General features: G+C 40.3%; 1 protein-coding gene across 3 annotated transcripts in view; it reads left to right on the forward strand.

Annotated features, from left to right (window-relative positions):
* The first annotated feature begins 13,047 nt into the window (after positions 1-13,047).
* LOC137372808 (fizzy-related protein homolog) overlaps positions 13,048-23,277 on the forward strand; it is a 58,316-nt gene continuing 48,086 nt past the window's right edge. The window contains exons 1-4 of one of the 3 annotated variants that reach the window (XM_068037103.1): positions 13,048-13,390; positions 16,521-16,577; positions 17,243-17,281; positions 20,915-21,116. In XM_068037103.1, coding sequence (XP_067893204.1) covers positions 21,042-21,116 — 75 coding nt within the window. In that variant the 5' untranslated portion in view covers positions 13,048-13,390; positions 16,521-16,577; positions 17,243-17,281; positions 20,915-21,041. The remainder of the gene's footprint in view (positions 13,391-16,520; positions 16,578-17,242; positions 17,282-20,914; positions 21,117-23,277) is intronic. The other 2 variants (XM_068037102.1, XM_068037101.1) reach the window with 2 other exon arrangements.

Here is a 23,277-nt window from a genome sequence, read left to right on the forward strand (position 1 = left end):
TTCTGGTTAGCAACCCTCCTGCCACTTCCTAACCCTTCCTAATGTGCGGTGCCCTGAATTGGACATAATACTCCAGCAAGGGCCGAACCAGTGTTTTATAACTGTTTAGTATAACTTCCTTGCTATTGTACTCCCTGCCTGTCTATAACGCCAAGAATCTAGATGCTTTTTAACAGTCTTCTCATCTTGTCCTGCCATCTTCAAAGACTTGTGTGCATGCCCCCCCCCACCCAGGTATCCCTATTCCAGAAGCCCCTTTAAGACTTACTATTGTTTATATTACCTCTTGTTATTCTTCCTACAAAAATGCATCATTTCATACTTCTCTGCAATAAATTGCATGTCATGTGCCTACCCATTGCATCAGTCTCTTTCTGTTCGCCTAAAGTCTGTTACTATCCTTCTCACTGTTTACTAAATTTCTGAGTTTCGTGTCATCTGCAAACTTTGAAATTATGCCCTGTATACCCAAATCCAGGTCCTTAAGATATATATCAAAAAGAGGAGTGGTCTCAATACCAACTCCTGAGGTTGGGGAGTACCACTATACTTACCAGCAGTCTGAAAATCAACCATTCAGCACTACTCGCTGCTTTCTCTTAGCCAATTTTGTATCCATACTGCCACTGTCCCTTTAATCAATGGACATCAATTTTGCTAATAAGCCTATTATGTGGTACTTGATCAAACACCTTTTGGAAGTCCATAGACACAACATCAACCACACAACCCTCATCAACCCTCTCCATTACTTCATCGAAGATCTCAAACTAAGTTAGTCAAACATGATTCGCCTTTAAATAATCCATGCTAGCAGTTGTTTATGAACTCCCAAAAAGAAGCCCGACTAGGACATCATAACCACCAACATATACTGAACAAGAGTTTTGCAGTAAAGATCATAAACAGGTATGGTATGGGAAGAAGGAGTCCGCGTGGATATGGAAGGAGTCTTGCCTAACAAAATTTGGTTGTGAATAGGGCTTCATCAACATGACAAGAAGTTACCAAAAGAACAAGGATCAGTGCTGGAACCATTGTTGATGAGATTGATTTAGAGCTGAGGACAGAAGAAAAGCTGCCTGCATTTGTAGATAACACTAACTTAAAGCGAGGATCAAAAAATAGGAACAAGTAAATTTGATAAAAAGGGATCTGGATTCTTATGAAGAAGAGCTAATTAGTGACAAATTGCATTTAATGTGGTCAAGTGCATGGTAATGAGATTAGAGTAGTGAATCTAAACTAAGCAGCTATATGCTCGTGGAGAGGGTTCCAGGAATACTGGTGGATAGCTCACAAGAAGTGTAATAGATGGAAACAGGAAGGAAAGTTTCTAGTTGGAATATATAAACAGTGGGCTACAGCACAAATCCCAGGAAGTGCAACAAGATACAGGTACTACCAAGCAGTCTGCATTTCTATTACAACAGCATAGATATCCAAACATTGAAGGCAATGCAGAAAAGTGTAATCAATCCTGATTCCTAGTATATGGTATTTGGTTATGAGGAGAGGTTGAAATACCTGGGATTGTTCACTATGGAGGAAGGCTCAGAGAGATATGACTCAAGATTCTCAAAGGAATAGATAAATTGAACCCTGATAATATGTTTAAAACTGCGACAAGCTCTAAAACCAGGAGATGCAATTTCAAGCTTGGAAGAGGGAAGGAACACCTACAGTTTAGATTACATTTTTGCAGACTGTGGTGGGTGTGAGAAATGGATGGCCCAAGGAGACAGAGAATATGGGACTTTTTAAGGGAGGATTGGATACATATTTGAGGGAGTGGGGCCTTGAGAGTTAATTATGTTTTTAGGACTAACGAGATGGACTACAGAATCTTTTCTAGTCCTGTACTTTTCTATATTGATTGAGGGAAGATGACAAATGCCAAAATATACCAACTTTTACACCAAGAGAACTGCATATGTTGACCACATTGTAGCAGATTTTATTCTGCTCCTTTAGTTTCCAAACAGCATAATTTTATATGGTACATATCCTGGTAATGTATACAGTGGCATTACCCACAGAAAAGGATATTCATTTTTCATTGACAGATAGTGATTGTGGACATTATCCAAAACACACTGAATAAAAAAGCAAGGGCATGCTACCAGTGCAATATACATGCCCAGAATATTTGGCAAAAGATGTAAATTTAAATTTTACTTGCAATTTTAATTCGCTTTAAAATTGCCAAGTTTTTTTTAGCACACAAACAAAAATTAACATTTTTCCATCACTGTGCTCCTGTATCATTCTTTAATACTCCTTTCTCAAAGATGGTTTTTCCAAACCCTGGTGCTAATTGCTTATATTCCTTTTTTGCTGTTTGTCCCCAGGCCAATATGACTTTACTGAACCTTATATTTAACTGAAGACAGATTTTACTAAATTAACATTCACAGAATGTTACAGCTTTATACTTGTTACTAGGTAGCCAACACTTAATGAGCTCCTTACTCATCAACTTCTGCTGATTAGCCAAAATAATTTACACACATTGTTACCTTAATTTCTTCATTTTACTGTCATATTTATTTTTAGAGAGGCCAGAAAATGTGCTTAGAATCATAGAATGTTTACAGCACAGAAGGTGGCCATTTGGCCCATTATGTCTGTGCTGGCTGTTTGCAAGAGCACCTCAGCTAGTCCCATTCCCCTGCCTTTTCCCTGTAGCCCTGCAATTTTTTTCTATTCAGATAATTATCCAATTTCCTTTTGAAAGCCACGATTGAATCTGCCTCCACCACACTCTCAGGCAGTGCATTCCAAATCTTTACCACTCGCTATATAAACATTTTTTCCTCATGTCGTCTTTGGTTCTTTTACCATTCACATTAAATCGGTGTCCTCTGATTCTTGACCTTCCCTAGCTACAGTGACCAGACCCCCTCATGATTTTGAAAACCTCTTATCAAATTTCCTCTCAACCTTCTCTAAAGACAACAGCCCCAAGTTCTCCAATCTATCCACATAACTGAAGTTTCTCACTCATGGAACCATTCTGGTAAATCTTTTCTGCACCCTCTCCGATGACTTCACATCCTTTCTAAAGTGTGGTGCCCAGAATTGGATGCAATACTCCAGTTGAGGCCAAATCAATGTTTTATAAAGGTTCATCATAACTTCCTTGCTTTTGTACTTCATGCCTCTATTTATAAAGCCCAGGATCCCATATGCCTTATTAACCACTTTCTCAACCTGCCTTGCCACCTTCAACGATTTGTGCACATATACCCCCAGGTCGCCTTTGCGCCTGCACATCCTTTGGAATTGTATCTATTTCATATTGCCTCTGCTTGTTCTTGCTACCAAAATGTATCACTTCACATTAAATTTCAACTGCCACCTGTCCGCGATTTCACCAGCCTGTTTGTGTCCTCCTGAAGTTTGTCACTATCCTCCTCAAAGTTCATAATACTTCCAAGTATTGTGTAATCTGCAAATTTTGAAATTGTGCCCTGCACACCCAAATCAAGGTCATTAATATAGATCAAGAAAAGCAGTGGACCTAATACCGACCCCTGGGGAAACCCACTACATACCTTCCTCCAGTTCGAAAAACAACCATTCACCACTACTCTCTGTTTACTATCACTCAGCCAACTTCGTAACCATCTGCCACTGTGCCTTTTATTCCAGGGGCTTTAACTTTACTGACAAGCCTGCTATATGGCATTTTATCAAATACTTTTGCAGGTCCATGTACACCCCAGAGATGACACAGACAGACAGGTTGTCGAAAAAACTTTTTTTGTGCAGCAAGTGTTTAGGATATGGAATTCACTGCCTGAAAGGGTGGTGGAAGCAGATTCAATTGTGGCTTTCAAAAGGGAATTGGATAATTATCTGAATAGAAAACATTTGCAGGGTATGGGGAAAAGATGGGGGAGTGGGACAAGCTGAGTTGCTCTTACAGACAGCCGGCACAAGACAAGCTGAATGGCCTCCTTCTGCCGTGTAAACAATCTATGATTTTTAGCCCATTCAGTGTCTGAACTAACTCCTCTTTCACTATGACTCTGGCAGCATCTTCTTCCTTGGTAAAGACAGATGCAATGGACTCATTCAGTACCTCAGCCACGCCCTCTACCTCCATGGGTGAATCCCCTTTTTGATCCCTAATTGGCCTCACTCCTTATATCACCCTTTTTACTATTTATATGCCTATAGAAGATTGTTGGATTCCCTTTTATGTTAGCTGCCAGTCTCTTCTCATACTCTCTCTTTGCTTTTCATTTTTTTCACCCCCTCTGAACTTTCTGTATATAGACTGGTTCTCATTTGCATTATGAAGCTGGTCCTGTCATATGCACCTCTTTTCCTGCTTCATCTTTCTATTTCTTTCATCATCCAAGGAGCTCTGACTTTTTTTGTCCTACCTTTCCCACTCATGGGAATGTATTTTGACTGTACCAAACCATCTCCTCTTAAAGGCAGCCCATTGTTCCATTACTGTTTTGCCTGCCAATCTTTGATTCCAATTTACATGGACCAGATTAGTTCTCACCCCACTGAAATTGACCCTCCCCCAATTAATTATTTTTAATCTGGATTGTTCCTTGTCCTTTTCCATAGATAACTAAACATTCTGATACTATGATCACTGTTCCCTAAATGTTCCCCTACTGACACTTGACCCACCTAATTCCCCAGCACCAGATCAAGCAATGTCTCCTTCCTCATTGGGCTGGAACATTCTGATCAAGAAAATTCTCCTAAATGCATTTCAGAAACTCTTACCCCTCTGCCCTTTACACAATTAAGGATAATTAAAGTCCATTATAACTACTCTATAGTTTTTGTATCTCTCTGTAACTTCCTTGCAAATTTGTTCCTCTCTCCCATTATTTGGTGATTTATCGAATACACGCAGTCATTTAGTGGTATTTCTATTGTTTCTTAGCTTTAATCAAATAGATTCTGTCCTTGACCCCTCTAAGATTTTCTCTCTCTCCAGCACTGTAACATTCTCCTTAATCAACACCTCCACCCCTCCTCCTTTCTTTCTTTTCCTATCTTTCCTGAACACTGTGTATCCAGGAATATTTAGTACGCAGTCCTGCCCTTTTTTGAGCCTGGTCTCCATTATTGCCACAACATCATATTTCCACTTGGCTAACTGCACCTGCAGCTCACCAATTTTATTTGCCACACTCCGTGCATTCACATACATGCACAGTAAACCTAATTTAGACCTATCGCATTCCTTCTTACCCTAACCCCACCTAATACCTTCCCTTAAAAAATACTGTAAGTTAAAAATTGTTAGCAGTAAGGCAGGTCACTGCTTAGAGCTTCCAACAAGAGTCCAAAAGCCAATTCCTAATGATGTTTTTCATGCAAATTTTTCTGTTCTTATCAAAGAAAAGTTATCATGTCCCAAGTGTCCCATTTGAAGGAAAGGGAGGAGGTTGTTCTGGATTGGTCCAGTCAACTAATCATAGCACAAATATCTTTAGGGAAGACTACTTCTATTTGCTTGTCAAAGTGAGGGATACAAACAGAGTCATAGAGAGATACAGTACTGAAACAGGCCCTTTGGCCCACCGAGTCTGTGATGACCATCAACCACCCATTTATACTAATCCCTACCACTTTCCCTCAATTCTCCTACCACTTACAATGGCCAATTTACCTATCAACCTGCAAGTCTTTGGCTGTGGGAGGAAACCAGATCACCCGGCGAAAGCCCACGCAGTCACAGGGAGAACTTGTAAACTCCTCACAGGCAGTACCCAGAACTGAACCCGGATTGCTGGAGCTGTGAGGCTGCAGTGCTAACCGCTGCGGCACTGTGCTGCCCAATGCTGGCAAAGTAATCAAAAAGTCCACACTTTTAACCCAGCTTCTTCTTTATTCATTCCCAGACCAGATACAGCACAGGTTAAGCTCAGAGTAAAATTCCTCCTACATTATCCCACAATGTGCTTTAATACTAAATTTAGGACACCACTGCTTTAGTAGCACTGGGCATTGCAATTTTGCAAAACAGCCATTCACAGTACACTTCTGAGTAAGCCTGCCAATTTATTGCCAAAGTATGTTCAGTTTCTGCTGTGGAATTACAGCTATTAGGAGAGATGAAAGGACAAATTTTGCATTTTTTATGTTGGCATAAGTCAACTATTGTTATTCAGTTTTTACATGCTTTTTCTAAACTTCATTAGTGAATTTCCTGTTGTGCATTCTTGGGTCAGGAGCAAGATGTTGATGTTCAACTGTCTCTTGAAGGCCAGTGCTGAAGTAGTGGCCTACTCCTGCTCCTAATTTGTATGTTCATTCGTATGTTCGTACTGCCTGCAAGAATCCTGGCTTTTGCAGATAGTTATGATTGGCAGTTGAGATCAATTAGAACTCAGTAAATTTGAAGTTCCAGGTCAATGATTGACTTGTTTTCTTGGGAGATCTACAAGGAACACTATAAAAACAATATATCAAAATATGTTTATATGAGATGCACTTTGGCACAACTCTCATATGTAAATTGCTTACATGTATATTTCTTACAGTAGTTTGGCTCAATTATGATATTTGTAAATGGTTCACAAATCAGAACTCTAACACTGCGAAGTGATGAAATTCTATCAAAAAAACCCATAAGTTAAACGATTCAAAATGGCTTTTCACAAACTTTTCAGCTAACATTTTTCTTTCTCACAAACTCAAAAATAAGGTGTCTAACAATTAAAAAATAAAAATTACACATTTCATAACAGCATTAAACTTGGCTATTAAATTTTTTAAGTACCTTCCTTGTCATTTTTACTCAAAGGTCTTGTTTGAAAGCCTAGGCTTTGAGTTTATATTTTACGATTGCTATCAACCTGTCGGCTGAGTCACCAATCACACTTGCAACAAGAGGTCAACCTCACCATGAGCAATGCTATAGGAGATCTGCTAGCAATATAATTAAAACGGTACATCAAACTCTGTGCCGGGAAACCAACTTTTAAACAAACACAGCCCATATCTGGTTTCCTGACCCTGTGACATCAGCAAATTGTCAAGACTTTGGCTCAGTGTCAGAAACCTTACAGGAACAGACAAGGACACATTTTATTGGGTAGCTAGCAGAAGGCTTGAGGCCCTACAGTACTTTAAATAAAGTGGGACTGGGAGGCCAGTTGGTGGCAAAATATGAGAGGATAAATAATTTATTTGTGTTTCTGGAAGGAACAGAAACACAAAAGGCGTGATGGAATGATAGCAGAAGAGTGACGAAAGGCTGGGACAGAATGGCGGCACACCAACCAATTGCTGCCAGAGAGAATGGTGGTTAAGCAGGCAGGGAGAGAGTAGTTGCAGAACACAGTGGGACAAGGAGCTAGGGGAACAACCTAGAGCATTAGTGGTGGGCATGCCTTCAGCTGTCGAGGCCCTGCACTCCAGAATTCTTTACCTCTATTTCTTCATCTCCCTCTCCTCCTTTAATACCCTCATTAAAACTCATCTCTTTGACCAAGCTTTTGGTCACTCCTAATATCTCCTTCTATGTCTCGGCATCTATCTTTGTTTGATTACGCCTCTGTGACGCATATTGTAATTGTTTCTTCTTTGTCAGAGGAACCGCATAAATGAAAGTTGTTACTGTTGAATGATGTGGGAAGAATAAACCAATCAGTGGTAAACAGAAGAACTAGAGCTTAAAAGGGCAAGTTTTAACAGGACAGAAAATAATCACAGAATTGTGTTACAGGAAGCAAGTGTTACACCTAGAGGAACTAGGCGCTATATACATGACATATAAAACACTAATAGCTATAGATAGAGAGAGGATTTTAGAATTGTACCTAGACTATGTTGTTAGCACCAGCTTCTTTCAAGTACTTGAACTGGTGATAAATTTTGTGCAAAGCAAGATTTCTATTGTTTGTGGGACAGATTTTCCATTTTCACCCACGTGAGTACATTTTTAGTTACAAAGAGCAGACAGTGTCCATGTAACACCAGCTGGACCAAAACAACCCTTTGTGTTCAGTTCCACTTCAAATTAGATGATAAACTTTAAAAGGTCAGTGTCACCTGTTCAATTGCACCAGATGTATTAACTTAATGAAGAGAACAGGGGACATAAATAGGTAATGATTCAGCCTTTTTCGTGTGAAGAAGATGAAGGTTCTATGTATGGAAGCAAGTCATCAGAAGCTGATGATATAGAGAGGAATCTTTGGAAAAACTGAGGATGGTTGCTGAGTGGTGAAGTTTACTAATAACTAAAAAGAACAGGATTAGACATTGAACAGTACCCTGGAAAATGTCTGAATTCATGGAGAAGAGTATAAACAGGTAATGAGCTAAGGTAAGTGGTTGGAGTTAAGATCAACCATGATCTCATTGAATTGCATGACAGGCTTGAGGATTTGAATGGCCAACTCCTGTTCCTATTACAAGAATCAGAAGGGATGTGACTCATTGCTACCCCAAACCAATTGCAAAACATGTAATCAGTCATTTTACCATTTAATACCTCAAAGTGGTCCGAACAGCAGGAGAGGAGCATTACAAAGAGGGTATGGCATGTCTCTACAAGAGTGGTTATCAGGGTCTTAAAGGAGCTGTTTCATTGCCTAAACCAGTTGGAAGAGGCTCTGCAGTATGCTGTACCTTGTATGTCATGGACAGTTATATCACCCTGTGCCCTAAAGGCCTGCTACCTGACTCGAACCCGATGGGACCTGACGACATGTGTCGGGGTTGGGTCGGGTTGCACTTCCGGGTCTGACATTTGGGCTCGGGTCGAGCCGGGTCAGACACACTCTATCACAGGTAAGTGGCTCCACTGTTAATTTAATTTGTGGGCTAGAAAGGTGGTTTTGTTGCAGGTATTTTAAGCTTGTGCAGATTAGCAACAAAGTGAAAAACAGAAGGTAAGTTAACTGATGGTCGGGTTGGGTCAGGCACAGGAAAAAATGGGAGGACTCGGATTGGGTCAGGCTTGGGCTGGATGTGGTTCTGTCGGACTCGAGTTGGGTTTTTTTTTTTTTGCAGGCCTTTACAGTGCCCTGCACAACTTTGCTATATAAAAAAGCCTGGATTTGTGTAAACCTGGGGAGGGGGCACTTGCTACTTTGAAGGCAGAATTATATGAAGAGAGAATCACAGTGACCTGCACTCAGCGGACTTCTCAGTGATGGTTGCAAAGGATTTCAGACCATATCTTATCACTGGAACCTGTTTAATACAATCTGCCTTTGACACCAGTGTTATACCTCTTTCTACCCAACCTTCAACTAAAGGAACAATCCAGTACCTATCCTAGTACCTACAATATATCAGAACTCTTTTGCCTCTTTGTGACAATCAATAATAGTCACTTCATTGAATTATTCAGCAGAAAATAAGTCCATCTTCTCCTGTATGACTCTGAGCTTCATTAATAACAGCGCAATATAAAGACACATTCTATTTTAATGCAACAAAGTCCAAAGTGAACACAAGATAATCTACACTTTAACACCATGCTTCCCCTGGGTGTCTTCATGTGCCTTTTTATTCCCTTTTCTAGTGCTTCTTTTCCCTGCTGTCATCAAAGCTGCAGTCTGTGCTTCCGTGAAGGTCGAGGCACTGATTGTTCCCTGACTACTTCTTAGGTGGGGGTCTGCTGCTGATTCCTGCTGATGCTGGCTTACACTCGATTGATGTCTGTGATGAAGAAAAAACTTTCATAAAGTTACCACATGAGAGCTGTAAACTTGAGAATCACGCCTGTCATTGCTGCACATCCTCAGAGCCTGCACATATGCGTGATGTTCCTTGAATGGGTTCTGGGCCCCTCAACTCCACAGCCATGAACATCCTCACCCACTCTTCCATCTCTTTTGTGCTTTGTAAATTATCCAGTATTGCTTCCTTGCTATCATTCCTCTAGATGAAAGTGTTTGAGCTGGTGCATGAGAATGAGGAAGAAAGTAACATAAGCAGTGAGTTTCATAAGTTTGGGGCAGGAAGGCTCTGCATGAACTCATGGGTGTGCTCGAACCAGACTTCATCTCCTTCTTCATCTAGTCTTCCTTGTCTATCTCATCATTATAGTTAATAAAGATGTAGTTGTGTCTCTGGTCCTCTTCATCATTTTATTTCTCTTCCTCTTCCTGTGTCCCCTGATGCTATTGTGGATTTGCAAGAAAGGAGCATTCAAGCTAAGAGTGGGTCAGCATGACCCCTATAGGAATCAGGATACAGTAAAAGGGGTGGAAGTTTGTGGCTGTATGGTTCTTTACAGGGACACCAGGGTAACAGTATTGGTGTTTAGTTATTAACCTGTACTGGCACCATGCCTCCAACCTCACCATCTCCCATAACAAGAGCAGAGTGCCTCTCCATGGCCTGCTCCAGAGTGGTGATGCACCCTCCAATGACCTGCCTCTCTTGACCATCGTGCACCATTTTCTCCAGCAACAAGACTAAGTGACAGGGGTGATGACCAAGAGGAGGGAAGAGAAAAAGGAAGGAGAGAAAAAACAGGGAATTACAGATCAGTTAGCCTTACATCAGTAGTGGGGAAAATGCTAGAGTCTATTATAAAGGATGTGATAGCAGAACACCTGGAAAGCATAAACAGGATTGGACAAAGTCAGCATGGGTTTACGAAAGGGAAATCATGCTTAACAAATCTACTGGAGTTTTTTGAGGATGTAACTAGTAGAATAGATAAGGGAGAACCAGTGGATTTGGTGTATTTGGATTTTCAGAAGGCTTTTGATAAGGTCCCACATAAGAGGGTATTGTGCAAAATTAAAGGGCATGGGACTGGGGGTAATATACTGGCATGGATTGAGAATTGGTTGACAGACAGGAAACAGAGAGTAGGAATAAATGGGTCTTTTTCCGGGTGGCAGGCAGTGACTAGTGGGGTACCGCAGGGATCAGTGCTTGGGCCCCAGCTATTCACAATATCTATTAATGACTTGGGTGAGGGAACTAAATGTAACATTTCCTAGTTTGCAGACAACACAAAGATGGGGAGGAATGTGAGCTGTGAGGAGGATGCAAAGAGGCTCCAATGTGATTTGGACAATTTGGGTAAGTGGGCAAATGCATGGCAGATACAGTATAATGTGGATAAATGTGAGGTTATCCACTTTGGTTGCAAAAACAGAAAGGCAGATTATTATCTGAATGGTGATAGATTGGGAAAGGGGGAGGTACAACAAGACCTGGGTATCCTTGTACACAAGTCGCTGAAAGCAAGCATTCAGGTGCAGCAAGCAGTTAGGAAGGCGAATGGTATGTTGGCCTTCATTGCAAGAGGATTTGAGTACAGGAGCAAGGATGTCTTACTGCAGTTATACAGGACCTTGGTGAGACCACATCTGGAGTATTGTGTGCAGTTTTGAGGAAGGGTGTTCTTGCCATGGAGGGAGTACAAAGATGATTTACTCGGCTGATTCCTGGGATGGCAGGATTGACATATGAGGAGAGATTGGGTCGACTAGGCCCATATTCACTAGAGTTTAGAATAAGGGATCTCATAGAAACCTCTAAAATTCTAACAGGACTAGACAGGCTAGGTGCAGAGAAGATGTTCCTGATGGTTGGGGAGTCCAGAACCAGGGGCCACAGACTCAGGATACTGGGTATGCCATTTAGAACTATGATGAGGAGAAATTTCTTCACTCAGAGGATTGGTGAACCTGTGGAATTCTCTACCACAGAAGGCATTGGAGGCCAAGTCATTAAATATATTCAAGAAGGAGATAGATATATATTTCTTAATGCCAAAGGGATCAAGGGATATGGGGAGAAAGCGGGAACAGGGTACTGAATTAGACCATCAGCCATGATCTTTTTTGAATGGCGGAGCAGGCCCGAAGGACTGAAAGGCCTACTCCATTCTATGTTTCTAAGACGAGATTGAGGAGTGTGACAAATGGCATGGGACAGCTGAAGTAAGGGATGTGGTGGTATCATCCCATTAGATTGCAGGAAGGTGTTTTAGGGTTGTACATTGGAAATAATTGTGTTTACAGGATATGGGGCAGCCAAACTGGGTCCCAAGTTCGAAGCCCCCTTAAGGAGAGTGCATTGCAAAAGATTAGATGTACAACTGTTATTTTAAAGAGTGCAGAATGTGCAGGTGTCCAAGAAAGGAAAAGGAGAGTGGCAAGGAAAGCAAAAATAAAAATGGCGGTATTTATTCCCAAATGTGTGCTCTACTTAGGAAGAAAGAAATTGCATTAATACAATGCTTTCCATACCCTTAAAATGTCCCAAAGTACCTCACTACCAACGTGTAATCACTATTACGTAGGCAAAATGTAGCAGCTAAATTGTGCACAGACTGTCCAACTCATAGCAAAGAAGGCAAATGGCACAGTATGTGGAAAGCACTGTTTTGCTATAAAGAATTCATGGCACCATCACTGGTTGGGCAAAGAGTCGAACCAAAATGGTAAAGAATCACAGGTGGAAATCCAGAACAAGCTGTTCCTGGCTATTCCAGTAACTGGGTCTACCCAAAAAACCCTCATCTCCACCCACCCCCTCCTAAAAGGTGGCATTCCCCATAATGCCATTGTCAGATGTATAATCACATAAACCAACACCCCCATCCCAACACCCCAGGAATGTTGTATTAAAGGTAACATTGATGCCAATAAGTAGCATAACACTTACATGGGTCATCACAATCATAAAGGGAAATAATTCAGCAGGTGAACTGCAATTATTTCTTTTTATAAGTAAATAACTCGGCTAGGATTCAAACTATTTGAAGGGATATTAACGTTTTGGCAAATCTTTATCTATTTGTTTACATAATGTGTTAAAACACATCACAGCTTGTGTGTGACATTACGAGAATGGCACATAACTCGAACTCTTCCCCTCCTAAGATTAACACAATTTTAAGACAATGATAACACGCGAACGCAGAAACTTTAGCTAAGTGCATTCATGCTTTCCGACAGCTTCATTTGTTGGAAATTCACTAACGCTAAGGTTTGGGTGACGTCGCAGCATTTCATCTGAAGTCTGGAGCCTTTGGTTAACTGCACTTGCAATTTCTGAATAACCACCACACGTCATTACCAGCAGGGACATTGAAAACACCCGTTGAAACAAGATGTATATTTAAGACGGTAATGCTTTTAAATAAATGTAGACGATTACAAACGCACATAGGCCCCGTAAAATATTTCTCACTCACAGACTATCAATTTGTGATGAAATGTAACCCTCCCTTTTATGGCAACCATTCCCATAGTGCTGTGCACTTTCTTGCCACGGAGCCATATTGAGTCGGGATTCTTTATAAACAGGCTGAATGGGAATCGCAGGCTTTTTCTTCTGTTGTTTTAAATGAGGTTATCGGCGATTGATCAATCGAAGCATTCCGTGTCGAAGGAACATATTATTTTACCAGGACGGTGATGAGGTAACCACACTTAAATATTAAGAAACTCTGTCATGACAACTCTGCCATAATAGTAGTCGGCATTACTGGCAACAAAAGTCGAAAGACGTGATCGAGAGGCATTTAGTTGCTGAATGTTGATACATTTCGTTACACTGTTTCCATTGTGTTCCCGGAGATCCCGCATTGGTCATTTTGAGGCGAAACGTTCCATTTTCGAATGTTTTGGATTTTGTTGTGGTGTGAAATTGACACAACTGCCTGGTAACCAGCTTTGTTGCTATTCAGCCTGGCCTTGTCCCACCATGTAATCACCTTGTGATTTTTCCAGCAACTTTATTAAAACCTCGCAACATATTTGACTTGTAATCGTTTTATTCTCTGACAAGGTAGACTTGTCTTCCGGATCTGTTTTCGAATGTGTGTGTTTACAATTGTTAAAGTTTGTGTATATATTTAATAGTCGTAGCACAACTCCTCCTTTCTTGAGTGCTGGAAACTTTTTCGAGGGGTTTGGACAGGCTAGTTGAAGGCCGTGTGAGTGTTGAGCTAATTACGAATGTCGCTTACTAACCCGTGTTTGGTTAGTGGACTCTGGGAAGAAAATGTTCACGTTTTGTGTGAGAGTTGGGATTTTTTTTAATGTTTTTTTTTCTGGAGCGTGGAAAGTAAGATAGTTACAGCTCGAATTTTGGACATTGGCTGTTGCTTACTGATCTTTTCAATTCTATTTGTGGCCGGATTTTCAGTACAGTCTGGCTTGTTTGCCACTGTCATATATTTCGCCACTTTTTTTATTCGGGTGTTTTAATTGAATTTTGAAATATTGACAAAGGGCATTTTAAGATTTCCTATCTGCTTCTTTAAGGTAACTATATCATTGTACCATACTATTGAATAAAGTATGTTATTCATTGTTTATAATTTATATTAATTAGTAAATCCAGCTTCATTTATGTCAGGAGTTGTTAAGGACTTATGAGATATTTTAACTTTAAATGGTCTATAAGCATAAACAAAACCTCCCAATTGGGCTCTGTAAGGCAATGGTGTCTCGGTTTTATCTTTTACTCGTTCATATCTTGTAGGGAGTCTGAAACAAGTGTACCCATCATGTGAAGTGGGGCTGGAGGCTAGGGGATAATTCAGAGTGTGCATCTGTAATTAGGTCCTCATTTTAAAGTCATACAGCTTTTATTTTTCTCTTCTATATTCCTATGCCCACGTTTAGAATGGAAACTGCCTATGTAAACTTGTCACATTGTAATGACACTCTTCCACCAGTTGTCGTGCTGAAGTGCCACCACGAGCAGGAGGGTGTAAGTACAGCTGAGATGAGAATGGAAGAGGGAGAGATGAGAAAAAGGGATGTATACTGTGAAAGAGTGGTTGGAAAGAAAGTGAGTTACTGTTGGCTCAAAGGTTCATTGAGACTGGTTGGAACAAACAGGATAGAGTTGCACAATAGTGATAAATGAGCCCAGTAAACTATTGCTGTAACCTTATTTGACTAACAAATAACAGTAGGAATTATTAGAACTGGTACTGACTCCTTAAGGCTCCCTCACCCCTTGATGCTCAATGCATTTATGCAGGTTGGATTGCTAGACTCTGCTATATTGATTCCTAGTGTCTGCTGTGCTAATTGAATTTGGCTGTGATGGCAATAGAAGCATTACAGTTGGGGTCCGTGCTCTTGGTTAGGGAGGGAAAAATCATTATGGGTTCTTGCTCCTGATTGCTGCATTGCTGGTACTGCCCATGTGAGTGTATGATTGGATTGGATGTTATGCTCCTCAGTTGAATAGCTTGGCAATATGCATGGTTACTATAATACTGCATAAATAATTGCCACTTGGGTGAGGTATTGAAGAGCTGTAGGCGCCGTGAAATCATACAGCACTGAGGAGTCAACAGTTTCATATGGGGAGGAGAGAGAATTACCAAAGGAAACGCATCAGCATCCACTCCTTTTTTAAAAAAAAAAATAGGCTCTTTTAAGTGATTTGCTATCTCTCTGGCTGAGGGTCTACTCCCAGACTCTGACACTTCCATGAGTGCCCTGGCGTGACAATGTTTTGGATTTTCCCTTTTCTCCTTGTGTGGAAATGCCTGGGTATTGTGCTGATGCGAGAGTGCAGAATGGTGTCCCATCATGCTACGCTGAAAGTCCTGTGCACTGGACAATTGCACTGATAACTAAGCTCAACTCTTGGACTGATTGCAGGACTGCATGTGTGGAAAAGAAAAGCTAAAGAAATGTCAAGTGAGATTAGAAAGATCTTTTTCCCCAGAATAATGACCTGTAATATATGTCCAGTTACTTATTGTTACATTTGTAATCTTGTTCAAAAAAAGCTAAATAGATATTTGTTTAGGAATGGGATTGAAGATTAGGGCGGCACAGTGGCGCAGTGGTTAGCACCGCAGCCTCACAGCTCCAGGGACCCGGGTTCGATTCCAGGTACTGCCTGTGTGGAGTTTGCAAGTTCTCCCTGTGTCTGCGTGGGTTTTCTCCGGGTGCTCCGGTTTTCCTCCCACAAGCCAAAAGACTTGCAGGTTGATAGGTAAATTGGCCATTATAAATTGTCACTAGTGTAGGTAGGTGGTAGGGAAATATAGGGACAGGTGGGGATGTTTGGTAGGAATATGGGATTAGTGTAGGATTAGTATAAATGGGTGGTTGATGTTCGGCACAGACTCGGTGGGCCGAAGGGCCTGTTTCAGTGCTGTATCTCTAATCTAATCTAATCTATTATACAATGGTGAAACATTCTGCGGCGCAAGTGTTTCATGTTGCAGAAATTTGGATTGTAGTTGATTAAAATTGCATGTGTGGTTTTTAAAGTTAGAATAGCCTCCTGGAGTTCTCGATTTACCTTTAGGAATTGGGGAGAAATTTCACAGTGCTTTTATCTTCTTGGAGGTTTGTTTTTGATTATTCTGAAATTGAATAAATTTTAGTGTTTGCGATAGGGTGAGTATAGTCAGTAATATGGTCTAAGGAGAAAACAGGCTATGGCCTGTATGGTCCTTTCTCATGATCTTAATTTCTGTGCAAATGCTTACAGTGAAACAATATAGTGAGACAATGGAATGTTATCTTTACAGCCACACTGATTTGTATAATGAATCCTGTTGTATACAATAGATTAGCCCTGAGAAGCCAGTTACATAGAAGAGGATAGCTGTACTCTGCCCTTTTATAGTAAGTAACCAAACAAATATGAGAATATTGAAATTTGTACATCAGCCTAGATTTGATTTTATTGTACATAAACTATTCAAAGATGCTGAACATGACATAATTTATATTGGTTATTGGAGGTTTTTCTGTATAAAGACAATATCCATAAAGACATTTGTATTTCAATTTAAATGCCTGTACTTTACAGAATTAATCCAAGTCATGCTGCAAAGCACAAGGTCCAAGGTGAACCTGTGCAGTTTAGGGATAAGCATAGTGAGGAGTAATTCTTTCAATTACATTTTCAACACCTGTATTAAATTTCATATTTCTTTTTACTTAAATGGAATTAGCTATGATTATAGAGCATCCTTAATGATTGCATTTCCCCCCACCCTATTTAAATTGATTCTTTTTTCAGAGGAGTCTAGGACATCAGTTCTTGGAATAGTGTGTGCTCTTTCATTTGAATTAAATACACTTTTTGGCCTTTCTTTGGCTTCAGCGATTAGAATTTTCTACAAGGTCATGTCCCAATTAAAGGAAATGATTCAGGGTAGCCACCTGTACAATATCAAATATATTCCATAATAAGATTTGATTCCCCTGGTTCATTGTATCTTTTTTTTAGATGTATCTAGTCTCCTGATTTAAACTGCCATTTTCTCATTATTCACCTGCTGCAGGACAGATGATCAAGAGTGATGCCTCAGAGCCTAACACAGGTTATGTAGCGTTTTCTTTTTAAATTACGATTCTGTAGTCAAAATCAAGGGCTTAAGTTTAAGTTGCACAAAATTTACAGATTTTTAAAAAAAAAGTAAAAGTAACACTCACTGTGGTAATATGGATAAATCCTGCACCAAGTAAAGTAGGATTCTGTGTACAGAGTCAATTCATTCAAACAACCAGAACTATTAGAAGGTTAAATTATTTTGTGATGTGGGAAGAAATTTGTTCTATAATTCTGGTCACTTTAAAATATAGTAATAAGACCAATTTTATATAGAATTGTCTGACTGGCTAACTGCACTAAAGCTTGTGAAACTTTACATTATAAAGGGCGTTTTCATTATATATTTTAGTAACAGAAGACTGTTAAAATGCAGTCTTAAAATACTTCCCATGTTTATAGGCTATGAATATCCTGGTAAGTCCAGTAGCAGCGAGATAAACATTGACCAGAGTTTACACATCCAACTTCAAGTGGCATCCAAATTTGTCTTGCCTTTCATAAACCAATTTTAGAGCAATTTGTGGAAAATATTGTCCCACTGTTGAGTAATTCTCCTGAGCGATGATGGGTCCAACACTGGTGATTCTAGAATAGATTGCAGCCCAAACTATCCTGAACTCTCGACTGACCAAGGGCAGTTTTTGCAAGGAGGAAGATGGTGAAAGGAGAGTGGAGGATAAGAATGAATTCTAAATTGGGCACTGAGCAGTAAATGATGCTATTATGGTTGCAAGTTATTTGCAAGAGTGAATTATATGCTTTAAAGTATTACATTCTTGTTTGGTACTGACCCCAGCCAGTAGTAACTAGTGACTAAGCATACCAACGATTGTACTGCTGAGCTCTTACACACGTGTGTGAAGAGAATATAAGTGGCAAATTGTATTGAATGCAGTTTTGGGCTCCAGACTGTAAGAAGGATGTTGAGGCAATAAAGTGGATAGAGTGCAGATTCAATGTGTTACAGCCTTGTTTGAGGAGATACAAATGAAAAAAACCCTGAAAAATTGGGATTGTTTACAAAAGCGAATGAGGGGTAATTTGATAGAGCTGCTAGAATGAAGGGAACATAGGTATAGTATTAAATGCAAGAGATTTAGGACAGAGAGCAGGACAAATCTTTTAAACGCAGGGTAGTAACGTTGTTGAATGCACTACTGAAGTTTGTGATTTGACGTAGTGACCTGTCAACATTGAGGAATAGGTCAGACATGGTTAAAGGAAAGAGGAAGAAATTATAGGAACAAGGCAGGCACATGGACTCAATGGGCCAAATGGCTGCCTCCTGTCCCGTCATGACTATAAGATTGTGACTGTTGTTTTTATGGAGGATGAACACCACCATGCACTGGTTGTACCAAGTGACCTGTTTCTGTGTTATAATTGCTATGCGGAAGTTGCAAATGTACATACACCAGGAGATTTCATTTTATACTAAACTTGGGCTGAGTATCACTGGCTTAGTTTCAGTAGCATACTTCTGAAGCTGGTATTTTCCAGTGTCTGAAAATGGGTGAGACATGTTTGTACCTCATTGCAGTAAAACTCAAGCCAGCATTTTCTTTTGCAAGGAATTGCAACAATGTCCATTTATGAACAACAATTGTAATAAAATGCAAACGTTGGCCACGACAAGTTATGTGTGTCTGCTTCTCTTTGCTCCTTTCAGACGCTCCTTAAAACTTGTGTCTTTGACCAAGCTTTTGGTCATTTGGCCTTTATATCTGCTTATGTGACAAATTTTGTTTGATGCTTGTAAAGCATTTTGGGATGCTTTTTTAAAGGGCGCAATATAAATGCAAGTCATTGTTGTTGCTACTTGACCACTTCTCTGTTGCAGCAGTTCTATATCCGATGTTCCCCAAGTACATTCGAAAGCTTTTCTTTTATCTTTTTTTTTTACAATTTATTGGAAATGTTCTTCTAGTTAGTGAAAGACTGGGCCCTGAAGCTTAGAACACTAATTCAGAAGAAGGTGGCTGATTCTGCCTGAAAGTGTCAACTTAGCTCAGTAGAAACACTCTTGCTGCTGAGTCAGAAGGTTGTGGGTTCAAACCACAGGCTAGACCTTGAGCGTAATCTAGGGTAACACTTCAGTGTAGCACTGAGAAAGTGCTGCTTTTGGGGATGCTGTCTTTCAGATGAGTTGTTAAATCAAAATCCAGTCTGCCCAGGCAAGTGGATGTAAAAGATCCCGTGGCATTATTCAAAGCAGTTCTCCTGGCAAACAATTATTGCCTAACGAACAGTACTGAAAGAGGGTATATGCTGTTTGTGGGACCTTGCTCTATGCAAACTAGAAAGTCATTCATTGGCAGTTAAGAGCTTTGGGATGTCCTGAGGATGTGAAAGGTACTATATAAATGTATGTTCTTTTGAGAAAAAAGGCTCAAAGATGAATCCATACAAAAATAGCCATTTGGGGAATGAGGGAGGGAAAGAGTGTTTTCTGTCAAAGATTCAGACTCTGCTCCATTGGGAGCACTTCTGAAGTAATGACTGCTAGATAAGATACATGATGCCCCTATATTTTTATTTATAACAGGAACCATAGGTATAGCTTATGGTCTGGGGACATGGGTTCGAAGCCCACTATGGTAGATGGTGAAATTTGAATTCAATTAATAAATCTGGAATTAAAAGCTGATCTAATGGTGACCATGAAACCATTGCAGATTGTTGCAAAAACCTATCTGGTTCACTAATGTTCTTTAGGGAAAGAAATCTGCCATCCTTACCTGGTCTGGCCTACATGTGACTCAGACCCACAGCAATGGGATTGACTCATAAATGCCCACTGAAATGCTCTAGCAAGTCACTCAGTTCAAGGGCATTTAGGGATGGGCAATAAATGCTGGCCTAGCCAGCGATGCCCACATCCCACAAAAAAACAGATTTAAAAAAAATGTCTGCTCGCAAGCATTGGAACGAATAGCTGCAGCAGCCATTGTTATGGCAAGGTGCCCTTTAGAAGTCCTGTGTAGCTGCCAATAGCCATTACTATCTCCTAGAATCAGCCACTGTGAATTACTGCAGTCCAGCAGGCTGATTTGAGTAAGGCTAGTTTGAAGAGGAACATACTTTACCTACCATCATTGTTGTATCAAAGTGCTCCCTTATAGCTGTGCATCTCCCTACTGAAGCAAATGAGCCCAAGAAAAGCATTTTCAGCTATTATTAAGGCCAATTAAGACCTGCTCATTGCTAAACTCTACCGGGTACAAAGTCACAAGATTTTTCTAGGCTGTTAGTGTACTTTACAATACTGCAACAGCATTTAATTTCAATCTCCATTTTCACAAAAAAAACCTTGAGACTAATACCTAGGCATTCTACATCAATCCAAAAAGTCTGTGCAGAGTATCATTGGTGAATCTTTATACACTGCTCCATAACATCATTCCTTCCGCCCCACCCCATCCAGGCCAAGTGAATCAGTGGCTGGACTGTATATGTCTTCTGCATTTTGTACTATGTTCATTTCAATCATGTTGTAAACTAACAGTGTCAGTGCAAGGAAATTCCTGTAGAGTCATAATTGTGTTTCAAAACCTTTATGTATTTATCCAAAAACTGAGTATAATCATTAGTTTGAATGCATAAATGTGTGTTCTTTTTGCAGGAATGCAAATTAGGAAAGGCTGCACCGTGACTGGGACTTCATATCCTCTAGTGACTGACAGTGTTATCTGCTTTGGTGCTACTGATTCCCTACTCCATTCACGCTGTCACAAGTATACTGTAAAACTATGGACCAAGAATATGTGCGGAGGCTTCTTCGACAAACACATTTCCAAAATGTCTCTGAAAATATGCTTTCCGTGGTAAGTGAAAATGAAGAATCAGCTTGTTCAGCAGTGAGTTATGACAATTTATTGTTAGCCTCACAAAAGAAATATTCATATTTCACTGTAGGAGAGATATACTCGCAGCTTGAAAGTTAATTTATGTTTCCAGCAGATCATTAGCAGGATAGAGATTTATATTTTTTCAGTTCCCAAGATATCTTCAGCAAGGTTGACATATACTTGGAATTCTCACAAAAATGTCATACTTTTGGTATTTAATATTATGAGTTGTGCTTTCATAAAATTGGGTTTTTCAAGAGAAAGCCAGTATTCTTGTTCCTAATTTAAGACACTGTGATATGCCACAACCCTAATGTAGAATGTACCCCTCCTCCCCCCGCCCAGCGATGGAGAACTTTATGAAATGTTGTCTGTGATTCAACAATCCCAAAAGACTGGATGGGATCATTACGTGCATCTGACCCATGTAATTAATCTGAGGCTGTGTTCATAATGTTCGACCATAATATTCTAATGATCTGTAATGCATTCTCCATGGAATTTTTTACGGTATTGTAAATTGGTGAGATTTTGTGCATTTTGATGAAAGAAAACACTTCCCTGCCCTTTGGATGCTTTGGCGAACTTGTCCAGTAAGTAGTTGAACCATACAGAGCAGAACATCCCTGTTAAGATCTCTGTCTTGTGCTGAGTTAATTTGCCCTAGTTAGACCACACCTGGGGTACTGTGTACAGTTATGGACACTGCATCTAAGAAAGGATATATTGGCCCTGGAAGGAGTGCAGTGTAGATTCACCAGAATGTTAACAAGGCGCTAAGGTTAAATTATGAGGAGAAGTTACATAAAGTAGGCCTGAAATGTAGGGGTGATTTGACTGAGGTATTTAGGATTTTTGAAATTAATAGATAGAAATCTATTTTTTCCACTGGTAGGGGAATTTAGGACAAAGGGACATAACCTTAATATCAGAGCTGGCTCATTCAGGAGAGAAGTTAGGAAACACTACTTGTTACAAAAAATATTAGATGCTGGCTCAATTAATAATGTTAAACCTGGCATTGATAGATTTTTGCTAGCCAATGGTATAAAGAAATATGGAGCCAAAGCAGCTGGATGGAGTTAGGATACAGATCAGCCACGATCTTATTGAATGGAGGAACAAGCTTGAGGGGCTGAATGTCCTATTCTTCCCACGGTAGCAGTGGAAGTGCTACAGTTGGCATAAGTGTGCCTGGTTTAGGAAGCAGAAAATCAGCTAGGTCTGCTGTTACGGGTTGTTTTCCTTTTAACTCCTACTGGAGTTACACATGTCTGACATTGATATATTGTGTGAGGAGAGAATTAGGTTCAGCTTGAGGTCAAATTTCTTGATGATGCTTGCTGTAAAATTTCACACATGAATATTGGCTACATGGGCAAGATACCCAAGGGTTATTGGTGCTCATGGAACTGTACTCTAGCAGAGAGTAAATGGCTTCAGAAGAGGAGAGAAAATTTCTGAATTGTAAGATAAAGCTTCTGAATCAATGATGAGCTGTCCACAGGAGCCCTGAGTGTGAGATTGTAGGCAGTCATATCCCTTAGGACATGGTGCAGGTCTGATTAGTGGTTGGAGACATGTGGGGTGTGACTGCAAGTCAGGCAGGTAAATAACTCCAGTACTGGAGGAGCCTTGGCCTTTCCCCTTATCCAACAAGTAGTAAGTTCTTGCTTTCTGTGTGGATGAGGCCAAAGTCTGCAGGATAAATGAGCAAACTGACCATGACACTGTGGTACAGAAGGCCATTCAATTGAGGGGAGGGGAGTGAAAAGGAATGTGGCAGTAAAGCCTGGCTTGGGTATAAAATTAAAACCTGACCCGGGCCCGAGTCCTTTAATTTTTGTAAATGCCCAACCTGACCCGGAAATAACAAACATATTATTGAAACAGAAAAAAAATGTAGATTAAAACGAAAACAATATGAAACAAAATGGTACAGTCCAGCCCAACCCCAACCCGAGCCTGAATGCCGGACATCGAATACAGACCCGACCCGAACCCGACACGTAGTTGGGTTTGGTCGGGTAGCCAGACTTTGTGTGGTAGTGATGGGAGATAGTATAGTCAGAAGGATAGACTCTGTTCTCTGCAACTGTGACTGGGCTTTATGAAGATTGTGTTGCCTGCCTGGAGC

The sequence above is a fragment of the Heterodontus francisci genome, chromosome 8 (genome assembly GCF_036365525.1).
Source record: "Heterodontus francisci isolate sHetFra1 chromosome 8, sHetFra1.hap1, whole genome shotgun sequence".
Lineage (NCBI taxonomy): Eukaryota > Metazoa > Chordata > Chondrichthyes > Heterodontiformes > Heterodontidae > Heterodontus > Heterodontus francisci.